Genomic DNA, 13,596 nt, shown 5'->3' with positions numbered 1-13,596 from the left:
TTAGTTAGTTACTTATGAACCAGGCAAAACAATAAGGTGCTTTGGCACGCCCCAACTTAGTTTACGGTTCATTTTGTCCTCAGGTTTTCCAGTGGCCAGGGTTACGTATGAGACAACTTTAAGTTGATGGTAGAAATAAGACCTCTCTTAAACGAGACTCATGGAGTAATTTTTCAGTGAGTTTTCAGTGTGCCTCTTATATACTAAACAGAACTTCCAAAAAATAATTAAGGAGAAATGCTCTCTTCTCATTTGGAAATGCTTATTGTCGTGTCCCTTCTGAGCTGGTGAATGATCAATCTTATCCCGCTTTGAACCATAAGTTTCTAGCACGTTTCCTACGACAGTGCCAGGCCCGGGGCCACCACTCTCCACAAAGAACTGAGTGCTTTGGGGAGTGGACAGAGATAAGCCCAGGTCACCTTTTCTGTAGACCCACATGTCACCCTGTCCAGAAGCTGAGCACTGTCACCTCCTCCCAAGAAAAGGGGCAATGAGCTTATTTTTAATGTGGTTCAGTTTCTTTCTCCTTTAAAACTAGAGTCAGGCCTTGGTTGCACTTGGTATCCGTCTTGGGCTGAGGGTGAATTTGTCTTTGCTGCCAGGGGAAAGGCAATGCAGAGGGAGGGAAGCACACCCTTGCTTTGTGTCGTCTGTGGCTGAACAGCAGCTGGAGAGCGGTCTGTTTTCTAAGCCATTACAGGTTACTAAACTCATTTTTTTTGTTTTTTGTTTTTTTTTTTTTTTGACCTATATTGTGACCATAGCAGAATTTACATTTACCATTATATATATTTGACAAGAAATGAGATGATTTTATAGCTTTTAATTTAAATTGTTTTATCCATAAAAGCCTTTTAATATATATTAAATTTCAGTTGGGTCTTCTGGAAAAATTTACTTTTGGACCACCTATGGAAAACAGATTTGACTAAGCTAAGGAATATTATATCTAACAAAATTATTAAAACTTAAGAACAGCTTTCTTAGTCTCCCCTGACACACAAACATTCTGCAAGCCTTCTCCAGCCATATTAAGAGCCAGGAACAGGGTCTTTACTTGTATTTTAACTGAATTGGTTTCCAGCTTTTTAAAATAGGAATTTCTTCATGTTCACTGTGATATGGGCGGGACAAGATTCCTGTGTCCATTTTGCAGACGAGAGAAGTGACACCTGGAGCAGTCAAGTGTCACCCTGTCAGTAAATAGCGGATCCAGGATTAGAACTGAGATCATCTGTCAACTTCAAGTCACACTGCCGCAGTGATCGTACTAACTTGGAAATGTCCATTTCCAGTTCTAGAATCAACCAAATTAACAAAGTGTTTGTTTGTTTACTGTTTTCTGATCATAAATACCAGGACAGCTGATGCTTAACCTGTGCTTTCTTTTCAGCTTGCGCCCCAGCAGGATGCATGGAAGACCTTGGGAAAGACAGCACAAAACTGCACTTGACGAATTTTACCGCAACGTACAAAAGACAGGCCCCTCTCTCACCAAACGGCAAAACTCTTTGTCATGCCACGTCTTCCCCTTTACCAGGAGATGCAAAGGTTTTATCAGAGAAAGCAGCTCTCCAGTCATGGACAGATCATGAGCGATCCATTCCTCACGATGGCACAAACTTTCAGGAACACAATTCTTATGGCAGAAGTTCTCTAGAAGATAATTCTTGGGTATTCCCAAGCCCTCCTAAATCAAGTGAGACAACATTTGGGGAAACTAAAAATAAACCTTTGCCTTTACCCAACCTGCCACCACTGCATTACTTGGATCAACATAATCAAAACTGCCATTATAAAAATTAATTATGAAGAGATTTATGATGTTCTCACGAGGTTGCTGTATCTCCCTCAGTGGTTTTCTTGGGAAATCATTAACAAACTGAAAGCAGATTTTGATTAAACTTTTGCAGAGTTCTTCAGTATTTACATTTGCACATAATGTACCATATTATGTAGTTGATTTTTCAGTATGAAAGAACACCCTCCAGCTCCATATTCTGGCTAAGAATCAGATATGTGTTACTAATTAATAAACCTAAGGTGTTTCACAATGACAGCTCTACCTTTGATGATAATTGTACATTTCTGCCCCTCACATGAAGAATGGAATTTAAAGTTTTCAGACATGGTTTTACAAAGCATGTGAAATGCCTAACTCATAAAGGAGACCATTGTATCAGAGAAAAAGCATGTTAAGTTGCTTTAAGTTGCATAAAGGAGTAAAATGGCAATGTGACTTAGGTTATATTTCTGCTGACCTTATAATGCGTAAGGATAAGGAAATCACAGTGGAACAATATTATCTGGGTTATTGCATCTATATGTGTGCTATTGTGTCTCAAAGTATAAGATTTAAAGTCATTTTTTAATCACGATGTTGATAAAATTTAAAGTACAATTTGGATTTTAAGACTTGATCTGCTCGTTGAAGCCAACTCTGTCCTGGTACATCCCTCAAGTCTTAATTGAAAAAAAGTGATGAAATAGTTGAAAAACCATGTGGTGTGTGAATAAACTATTACAGTCATATACGTTATCCAGTTAGAAGTAGGAATAGTATCACAAAGGCTTCAGTCTAATCTGTCCTTCAGTGCTATAGTGAAAATCCCAATGGGTGTGTAACTATATAAAGCCGTTTTCTTCAAAGGGTCTACACCTGCTTGTTACGTAGAGCAGCTTATTAACTGGTTAAACTTTGTTTTGAAATGTAATTTTACTTATTGAGAAAGTGGTTTTTAATTAATTAGAAATTATAATCCTAGAAACCAAATTCTGTGCTGTATTGATATATGATATAGTATAATCATGAAATGTCCCCCAACGCTTTGATTCTAAGAGCCTCTCAATCATTTATAAACAAGTAACAAGGATGGCTTCATACGGAAATTTCTCTGTATTCTTTCAGGGTGGTATTAAGAATATTAGTAATATATGTCTCTGTTCCTACATCTTTTGCCTGAGATAAACCGTTTCATGTAGAAGGCCTTTATCCTTTTTGATAGACAGTTCCAAACCCCTTGGACTCAAAAGAATATTTCAAATCTCTTCTACATTAACTGAATAGCATACATATATAAACAGTGTTCACCATTCACCAGATATTTGTCTTTCTACTATCTTACTCACTTATTCAAGCTTGTCTGTGATTAATGGAGTTGGTGTCAGATGCTGGAATTTATTCTGACCAATGAACACAGCTGACTCGAGGGAGTACGATCTCCTGCCAAGTAATAGAACAAAACCCAATATGCATAAAACAAATACAAGACTCCAGGCTTTAGCTGAAGGAAGCAACTACTTGTGTAATAACAAAGCAGCAGAAACTATTTGTCATGTGGCTGCATAGGCTGTACATTATATCTAATCTCTAATGTAGCTTACTGGTTTGCCTTTTTTAAAACCAAGATTGAGCATTTTCCTTTGTAAAGAAAATAAGTCGTATGACATAATGGCTTAATGTTTTGAACAATGCCAAGACATTACTTAAAATAAATTATTTTTGTTTGAAATTGAAGTGGAAATATTGTCCTTGCCTAAATATTCCAGGGTCATGTACCAATTATAAGTTGTTAATCTGATTCATGTTACAGACATTTGTCTTGTTAAACCAACTTCTGAATAGAGACAGTGCTTTTGCATCTAAACAATAGGGTAGCTATCAAACAGGTATGCTAGAAAATCAGTGGTTGATGTTCTTGACAGTTTAAAGTGCTAAACAAATGATGTAAAACTATTTAGGAAAGAATAACCGAAAGAAATTTTCCCAGTCATAAATTTTTAAACGTATTTTATGATCATTTCTGTTATTGGTAAGATTCAAAGAGAAGTGAGAGAATGGCCCATCTGTAGCTTATTTAAAATGGAAAATTTTGTTGACTTGTTTCATACTAGCTGAAGCTTGCTCCAAAGGACTTCCCTTGAAAATTTCTTTAACCTCCAGATTTTTATATGGATAACCCAGTTCAGCACATCCATAACTCAACAGAGTGAAAAGAACACAGATAACAACAACAAAAGCCTCTCAATCCTCCCCATTAGCTAAAATAGAAGTTACATCTTCTCTAAAAGGAAACTGGTTCTGCTAAAATGGAACCTAATTCGTAAGTAGAGCAGGGATGTACCTCTGTGGAACACAAGAACCAAAGTAGAGGGGAGAGTTCAGGCTTCAAGCACTGAAGGACTGAATCCTGTGAAAACAGTCATGGTCTCATGCAGAAGTGCTGTCTGGAGAAGGCAGATCGTACGGGTAGAAGATCTGTGGCCTGTCACTGGACAGGAGAGTGTCAGCAGAGGTGCAGGGGTGCCAGCCAGAGGAAGAGCCGAGTGACACACGGGGACGGATTCCCCAGAGTACCATGCATGCAGTGGACATTTTTATACTCTATAACCTAGTCTGTCTAGCACCTGTGGGGAAGCGACATCTACATAGATGAATTTTCCACATAAAAATGAACCTGGCCCCTCTAATTCTAATTAAAATTATAAAATAACCACAAGTATATTTTTAGTAGCTTTTTAAAGTAACCATTTTGCTCTTTCTTAAGTCATTAAAAACAAACTAATTCCTGTGCTCTAGGAAATGCACCAATATGGAAAGGCCCCCAGAGGAGCGTGGACTTGTTTACCCCCATGCCGTGTGGTCTCTGTGGCTGTATCTGCTTTGCTTGTCTGCTCCTGTTGTCTCCCTCCTTTTGATCTGTATGCCTGGAAAATGTGGTCTCTCTGGGTTTCAAGTAAGAGTCAAGTAGTTCCTTTGAGTGGTCTAGTCAAGAGCAAAGTGTGGAACCTGAACATCACATGGTTCTTTAGGGTCCTATTTACTTTTAACTTGATCTCAGATCTATTTCATGGGATTGGGGCCTAAGTTAAATCTTGTCCTAGTAGGCAGGAATTTCTATTTGTGATTTTAATAAAAACTATGTAAATACATATAAATTTTACTTACCTGGAAACTAGTTGCAATGGCTATGGTGAAGAGTTAACAGCTCATAGGAAAAAAAGAGCAACTTTTAATATAAAAGCTCAACCTGGGATCAAATTATTACGTCGGGACAGAAATTTTTTACACTAGTTCCTGAAACCACTACTATGTTACAAAATGGTCATTCATCCTTATAAAGACGACTTTTAAAAAGATTAAAATATTTTCAGTAGCAGAATTAACAGGTCAAAGAATGCCACTACATTTTAGGAAATTTTCTATTAAAGATGTAAGTAAAACTAATTCATGTATAAGCACTTATCTCCTCATCTGTTTCCAAATAAGCCTTTACTTCTACTAATAACCATTAAAGTGCACTTACCACGTCCAAGACTCTGTCCTACATACTCTACTTACCTACTCAGTTAATCCTCAGTGGTGGAGCCAGGCTCATGACCATCCTGCTATACTGCCAAGTTATTAACTCCTTTGAAGGCTGTCCATTCCTGCTTTCCTTTAGTTACTTCTGGCCCCATGATTAGTCTATAGATTGATGAGTAAGATTCATGTGGAAACCTAAAAATCGGATCACTGTTAGAGAACTATAGCTGTTCTCTATATGAAAAACCCCATTACGACCCAGGCAAACCATGTCCCATTTCCCTACTTATTCCTATGCCATTCAATAAACTCAACTTTGAAGTTTAAAAAAAAATCTTTATTTCAGATAAAATTATTTCCATAATTAAGGATAAACCCATTATGCCCAGGTAAACCATGCTCCAATTCCCCACTTACTCCTATCCCATTCAATAAACTCAACTTTGAAGTTTAAAAAAAATCTTTATTTCAGATAAAATTATTTCCATAATTAAGGATAAAGCAAACACTTCTTTGAGTCCATCATTTCAGGTGACTGTGATTTCCATGAACATTGGCATTACTGAGTATCATTTGAATATTTGCCTACATGCTTGTGGGAAGCTTCTGCAGCCTTTTCTTGGTAGGAATTCCAGTTTTTCTGAATTCTTCCCTTTCCTTCAGGTATTCCATTTTGCATTCTTCATAAAAGGTTGGATCATGATAGCTAGAAAGAAAATGAAAATCTTTTAAAGTGAATCACTTTGCAAGCACATAAGCTTACTTTAACAATAAATTCAGACATCCGGTTCATCAGGCACAATCTTTAGAAGCAGGTTTTTAGTAATGGTCATAAATTCATTGTAAATATTAGGCTACCAAATTAAAGAAAAAAAAAGACCTAATGGTTCTTTTTTGAATAGCAATGTCCCAGGATAGGACAATGGGAAGTCAGAGCACCCATCCTCAGGGACCCATGAGAGCAGACAAGACTGCATCACAATTATGTACACAAAGTACTACAGCAGTTGTAGCCTGAAACATGGGGCAGAGTGGAGAAAGGGGAGCTGTCAGGGGGAGACGTTTGAGTTGCATTTTGAAGGACCAACAGAAACCCACATAGAAGGCACATGTGGAAAATCCCATAGATGAGGAAAAACTGTGATGCATGAAGAAGTACAAGTAGATTAGTACCACCATAGCAGATCATGTGCAGGAGAAAGGGCCTGAGATGCTGGAATGGGGAGGGCCAAATCATGGCGATCCATTCATGCCCCACTGGGAAGTCAAATCTACCCTGAACGGGCACTATTCACAAAGCAACTGTAAGATCAGTTCTGTGCCTTAGATCGGGGGCCCCCAACCCCTGGGCCACGGACCGCTACCGGTCCGTGGCTTGTTAGGAACTGGGCTGCACAGCAGGAGGTGAGCGACGGGCAAGGAGCAAAGCTTCATCTGCTGCTCCCCACTGCTCGCATTACCGCCTGAACCATCCCCTCCCCGCCCCCACCGTGGAAAAACTGTCTTCCACGAAACTGGTCCCTCGTGCCAAAAAGGTTGGGGACCACTGCCTTAGATGAATCTGACAGCATGTGGCAGATAGGCTAAAGGTGGGCAGCAAGAGGGTCCAATAAATAAGCTATTACAATAATCCAGACAAGAAATGAGGAGGACCTAAGCCAAAGGAAGCACAGTTCTGATGAAAAGGATGAAGTGGATCTGGGGGAGATTGAGATGAAATCAACAGTTAGGAGACCAGGAAGATTCTAGATCCGAGACAACTAGAATTCACAAAGACACGAGGCAGGAGTCAAAGGAGCTCAGTTCGGTTTTGGACCGGCAGAGGGAAGTGGAGAAATGCCATGACCCATAGGAAGCAGCTGAATTCCACAGGTGCAAACTGAGCTTTCTCAGATTTAAAACGGAGAAGAGAACCTGGGGAACCAGCTTTAAGGAAGACGTTAAGGAAGAAAAGGTGGAGAAGAAATAGGTAGAGATGCTGAGGAGACAGGAAAGAGCATAAAGAGGGAAGCCAGATGGAAGGGACTTCCAGAGGTTTCCAGAGAGGGGTCAAGTATCAGAGAAAAGATGGAAAAGACACTCACCGGAACCTCCGGGAAAAGCAGTTCCAGGGGAGTGAGGGCCGAAGCCAGACTGCAGTTTATTGAGGGATGAGTGAGAAGAGACAGGGAGAAATAATAGAACACAAAACTGTTTCAGGGTGTCACCAGGCGGAGATGAGAGAGGGTAGTGGTTCCACCCATGGAATGTCGACAGTAAGTAAAGCAGAGCCCCCACTTAAGCAAAGACAAAAAAAGCAGTATTTCTTAGAGTATGTTGAGACAGACTTGAGGTCAAGTAGAATTCTTCCTAATAGCTCTCATTTCTTTCCCACAAATGTCAGTCACTCCTCTTGGTTCGCTCCCCTCTCTTCTAAGCAGGCACAGCCTCCCCCTGCCCCCCAGGATGGACTGGGACCTGTTATCTTCTCCTCCATCTCTAGGGGGCGAGAGATGGCAGGATATGCCAATGATTAATATCCAGATAACAAAAGCTAACAAATAACACAAACTTTTAAAAAGAGCTAACAATTACTGAGTACATAGTATCTCCTATGTGCCAGCGCTGGGGTGACGTGTTTCCACGTGAGGAATAATCACCCCACCTGACAGGACCCTGCATGGGTTGCAGGGGGAGCTACGCCCCAGGGGACCCAGGAGACACCAGCCCGCTGCCTTCCCCACGGTCCCTGCTCCTGGCTCCAGTGCTGTCCTGTCCCAACTAAGAATAATGAGTCCCTATGATATGATGACTGAAACCGAGGTGTCAAAATCCTTTAATTAATGTACAAAAGGGAATTTAACAAATTCAGTCACACAAATGTGAAAGAGGTTCATCTATTCATTCAACATCTCTTGGGAGCTCTAGGGACCAGAACTCTTACTTCTCCACAGTTAAACACTTAGTGCAGGTCTGGGCTCATAAAAAAGAGCAGCTATTAGAATTGTTTATTGACTTGAGAAAAGACATGCAGACTTGGAGTATGTTTCCTCATCTATAAATGTGGAGATTCAGTATTCTAAAAGAGTCTATAAATTCATGTGTACATTATTTGTTATCAAAAAAGAAAACAATTTAAGATTCAGATAATCACCACTTTTTATGTAATTGCCTAAGAAGTATCAAACCATCCTGACATAGATGCTTCACAGGCTAGGGGAGCAGAGTACAGAAGGAAGTAAGCGTTCACCAAAACTAAGATCTCACGGACAACTACCAACTCCCTACTCACTAAAGCACTGTATCCACAACACTGCCTGTCAATAATGTGGGTGATAAAACGTGGGGAGATGAGCAGAAAGCAGATGCATTCAAAGACCTCTGCATATTTTTACTTTAAGATTCAAGGAACTACAAGAGAATATCAGTGAACATGATATTTAAGAATTATTTTTCAAGGTAATTTAACTTCAAAAATCTAAATTTAGGGCTTCCCTGGTGGTGCAGTGGTTGAGAGTCCGCCTGCCAATGCAGGGGACACGGGTTCGAGCCCTGGTGTGGGAAGATCCCACATGCCGCGGAGCAACTGGGCCCGTGAGCCACAATTACTGAGCCTGCGCGTCTGGAGCCTGTGCTCCGCAACAAGAGAGGCCGCGATAGTGAGAGGCCCGGGCACCGCGATAAAGAGTGGCCCCCGCTCGCCGCAACTAGAGAAAGCCCTCGCACAGAAACGAAGACCCAACACAGCCACAAATAAATAAATAAATAAATTAACTTTAAAAAAAAAATCTAAATTTACCTTTGTAGCCTTCATTTGATTTATTGCAACTCTCCTAGAAGTTAAATTACATTAGTCCAAAAGATTCCAAGGCTGGCAAAAGTACCTTTTCATTAGAAGAGATAAACACAAACCCATCTATAATATATTCTATTTTCTGTTCATAAAAAGGAATTTATTAAATCACATGAAAAATCATGTATTTTAATCAGATAAAATGCTGACAAACACACAAAACTTGAAAAGACCCTTCATAAATATGTTGTATCGTTTTTCTTAGAAGAATCTTTAACAAATTAAAATTTTGGACTCAGCCAACTATATGACAAATTTGTTGGGGAGAAGTAAAGAATATATTACATGTAATGAGTTAAATAACATACTCTTACCTACTACACATACTACACACACACATATACACAGGAGCACAAACGCTGAGGTAACTACTTACTAAGCAGTTAGACATTCTTTCAATGCAGAATTTTCTTTGCGGCATTTTACTACCATAAGGATTCCAGAGTCCTTGCAACATTTAGTGAAATCTGAAATTAAAAATTTGGAAGAAAAAAAATGACTTGTAATTACATCACTATAATTGTTAACAGCTCTAAAATATTCACTCATTTAACATCTATTACCTAGACTGTGCTTGGCACACAGGACATGCTCCACAAAAGACGTGTACATGAATAAAAGGCAGAATAGAAGTCCTTTACTCTGTAGATTTGAAAGGGGGGTGAGGAGACCTATGAGGTGAAGAGTGAGGTGGCTTCACAGAGGCACGCAGAATGTAGAGATTAAGTAGGATTTCTAATTCAGACATACTTCACTGTACTGCATTTTACTACTGTGCAGACACTGTGTTTTTTTACAAATTGAAGGTTTGTGGCAACACTCCTTCGAGCAAGTCTATTGGCACCATTTTTCCAACAGCATTTGCTCACTTCACGTCTCTGTGTCATATTTTGATAATTCTTGAAATATTTCAAACTTTTTCAGTATTAATATAATTGTTATGGTGACCTGTGATCAGTGATCTTTGATGTTACTATTGTAACTGCCAACACAGAGAAGATAGTGAGAGAACTGGAATTGGAAGTGGAGCCTGAAGATGGGACTGAATTGCTGCATCTCCTGATAAAACTTGAACAGAGGGGAAGTCTCTTCTTATGGACGAGCAAAGACAGTGGTCTTGAGCTGGAATCTACTCCTGGTGAAGATGCTATAAAACTTGTTGAAATGACAACACAGGACTTAGAATATTATATAAACTTAGTTGATAAGGCAGCGGCAGGGTTTGAGTGGACTAACTCCAGTTTTGAAAGCAGTTCTACTGTGGGCAAAATGCTATCACACAGCACTGCAGGCTACAGAGAAATCATTCATGAAAGGAAGAGTCCTTCGATGCGACAAACTTCATTGTTGTCTTATTTTAAGAAATTCACCCCAACCTTCAGCAACCCCACCCTGATCAGTCAGCAGCCACCAACATCAAAGCCAGATCCTCCATCAGCAAAAAGATTACGACTCGCTGAAGGCTCAAATGATGGTTATCATTTTTTAGCAATAAAGTATTGTTTAGTTAAGGCATGTACGTTCTTTTTTTGGACATAAGGCTATTGCACACTTTAATATAGTGTGAGCATAACTTTTAAATGCACCAGGAGACCAAAGAATTTGTGTGACTCGCTCTATTGTGATATTTACTGTATTGTAGTGGTCTGGAACCAAACCTGCAGCATCTCCAAGGTCTCCCTATAGAGAAAAAGAGTATATTCTATGGATGAACAACAAGGTTCTACTGTATAACACAGAGAACTATATTCAAAATCCTGTGATAAACCATAATGGAAAAGAATATTAAAAAAAGAATGTATATATATGTATAACTGAATCACTTTGCTGTACAGCAGAAATTAACACATTGTAAACCGACTATACTTCAATTAAAAAAAAAAAAGAGTATATTCTAGAAGAAATGAATAGGAAGAGTAAAAGGGGAGTTGTGTCCAGACACAGGCCTCTGGGGGCCAGTTTCTGTGTGTCTTCCGATGGCATCAAGTTACCCTCTTTCTTTCAGACAACCTGCCATGGTCCTTCACTTCTGATAATAGGGCTCCCATTCCATTCCTGAGTCAACTCTGAAATGCTCCAGAAAATCCAAACGGCTTTCTATCACATTTCCATTCTGGTAGTTTCCCTTTTAAATTGTACTGGGCCCTTGGCATCCTGCCTTCTCAGGACCACCAACCCAGAAAACCCAGGTGCCAGAGGCCAGCCGCAGCGGGGCCCCCTGCTTCGCTACTGGGTCTGCTTTGGGTCCGACCAGGTCCATCCTCAGCCCTTCCTTAGGACAGTGTGCGGGGTTCCCCTGCTTTGGCCAGCGACTCTCCTGAACTCTTCTGGTCCTTCTCCTACCCACTGGGGGCTCTAGTCCCAGCCCCGGCCGCCTCCAGTCTGTAACCAACCATGTCCATGTCAGACCTTAAAATATGACATCATCCTCACAGAGAAGCTGGAGAATAGCTTTTATAACTCTTTTAGTACAAAATTATCAGGATTCTCCTCTTTTCTTGAGCTCGGTATTACCCTTTCAGCTACTAAGAAATAAAATTTATAATCATCTTAAAGCAAGCAGGTAATTTCAGGAGCCTCCATGAAGACACAAAATGTGTAACAAAAGTGGTTTTAAACCACAAGCAAACTGAAAATGATTGAGATTTGTAAATGCACAAGAAACTCCTTCGAGGGGCTGTGCCAGACCAAGAGGCCTATGGCACGGACGTCCAAGTCCACTGCACAGTCTGCAGGATGAGGGGCGATGGGAGCGAGGACAGCTGATGTGGGAGAGGACCTCACTTCAAACGGTGTGCGTGTCTGGTCACACACAGCGGGGCAGGGATGCTCCAGCTCAGAGCATGGGCTCCTTCAGCTTGCTGTTGACCAGCCTCAGAACTGCCACTGTTCACTGAGTCCTAAACCGAATCAGGCATCTTTTTCACTCAACTACAAATGTTCTTGTCGTCTCTTCACTGATGAGCTGGGCACGTGGGCCAAATCAGAGCAAGGGGACTTCCTGTGTCCTTTGATGAGGATCCCCTATGACTCAAAAAGGCAGAGCAGACTTACAATCAGCTCGTTCTCATCAGAGGTCCTGATGGGGGGGCCACAAGGTTATTGAAAAGTCCACTAACTTCCACTCTGGAAAGCCATTAGCATCCATACATGTTAACTGCTCTTCGTACAGCCTGATGTTAAGACCTGCCTTTCTAGAGGCAAGGGTTATGATCCTAAATAAGAACTAAGACAGGAGCAACCCTCAAAAGGAATGTGAACATAGTTAATCCAGAAGTGACTAAATGTTAGACGGTGGTGACAAACCGTGGGCTGACTTTTCGCAGCCTCACCATCACTCAGAGACCTGGATCAATCAGCGCACTCAAATATCATCTTCAGAAAGGTCATGAGCATCATGAACTTTACCTCATGACCATATGCTAGTTGACCAAACCCCAGTCCCTTGCAGGAAAACATGAATACAAGGGCTATTACCAAAAGTACACTTTCTGAATTTAACACACCCAATACTTTTACACTTGACAAATTCACAACAGAAGGCTTAGGCATTGAATTATGTTAAGATTTGTTTTCCCTAATATGACTAAAAACGTCCTCAAGTAGGGAATTGACTCCAGATAGCATTTATGTGTTCTGATTACAATAAAGGCACAGTCTCTGTATTTTCACACTTGTCCAGATCTCTTCAGGAGTAACTGTGACTGGCCTGAAGCCTCAAGCTGTTTGTAAGGTTTCTGTCACTTGTTTAGCAACAAGATTTTAATGAGGATCCTTCTTTCAAACCACATTAGCAAACATTCATATAACAGTGATGTTGCCAGATTCCTAGGATGGTATTCTAAAACAAGCCCAATTTAAATCGCTTCTGTCTCTCAATATTAAGTGTTAAAGAGCTTGTATACCTGTATATAAATAAATTATTCACCATTAAAGACTATGAAAATGAACTTTCATTCACTTACGTATATCTTAAGGTAATGCAAATAAATATCAATAAACAGTGAGAGAGATGATTAAAAGTTATTCCAAACTTTAAAGAAATGTGCTTAAAGATAGCATTCAAGACTTCTTTCTTCAAAATATCAGGAACATGAAATTCTATCCTTCTTCTGTAAACACTCATTTCTCTGAAAGAAACCACTTAATAAATAAACTATTGGGTAAAAATATTCTGTGGGCATGATAAAATTTGGATCAAGTGAAGCTAGGGAAAACGGAAAGAGAGAAAGTCTTCTATTAGTCTAGGATAATGGGCAAAATAATCATACTGTAATTAAGTACAAGAAGTCTATATAATTTCCAGTTTATATAAGAAAGAACTTGCGGAACCTCCATATAAAAGCAGTAAGAGAAAGAAATGGTTTGGAATTCATTGCTTTTCACACATTTAATTTATGGAACTTTTGAATGTATTTTAATATTTAAATAACCGCCAATAATAAGGTTTCCTGAT

At 39.9% G+C, this 13,596-nt stretch overlaps 2 protein-coding genes across 8 annotated transcripts in view; one reads left to right on the top strand and one right to left on the bottom strand.

The window, feature by feature from the left end:
• The window catches only part of AZI2 (5-azacytidine induced 2), a 39,507-nt gene extending 37,338 nt beyond the window's left edge, over nt 1-2,169 (top strand). Inside the window, exon 8 of the mRNA XM_082415135.1 lies at nt 1,397-2,169. Within this exon, the coding sequence (XP_082271261.1) occupies nt 1,397-1,809 (413 nt within the window). The 3' untranslated portion in view covers nt 1,810-2,169. The remainder of the gene's footprint in view (nt 1-1,396) is intronic.
• A 3,581-nt stretch (nt 2,170-5,750) lies between these two features.
• Nucleotides 5,751-13,596, bottom strand: part of CMC1 (C-X9-C motif containing 1) — a 72,887-nt gene continuing 65,041 nt past the window's right edge. For all 7 annotated transcript variants that reach the window (XM_082415140.1, XM_082415141.1, XM_082415145.1 and 4 more), the window contains 2 exons: nt 9,517-9,607; nt 5,751-6,014 (listed from right to left, as the gene is read on the bottom strand). In XM_082415140.1, the coding sequence (XP_082271266.1) occupies nt 5,894-6,014; nt 9,517-9,607 (212 nt within the window). In that variant the 3' untranslated portion in view covers nt 5,751-5,893. The remainder of the gene's footprint in view (nt 6,015-9,516; nt 9,608-13,596) is intronic.

Source organism: Balaenoptera physalus, assembly GCF_965194825.1.
Source record: "Balaenoptera physalus genome assembly, chromosome: 11".
Lineage (NCBI taxonomy): Eukaryota > Metazoa > Chordata > Mammalia > Artiodactyla > Balaenopteridae > Balaenoptera > Balaenoptera physalus.
The sequence above is the reverse complement of the archived record's forward strand: the minus strand, read 5'-3'. Positions and strand labels throughout refer to the sequence as shown.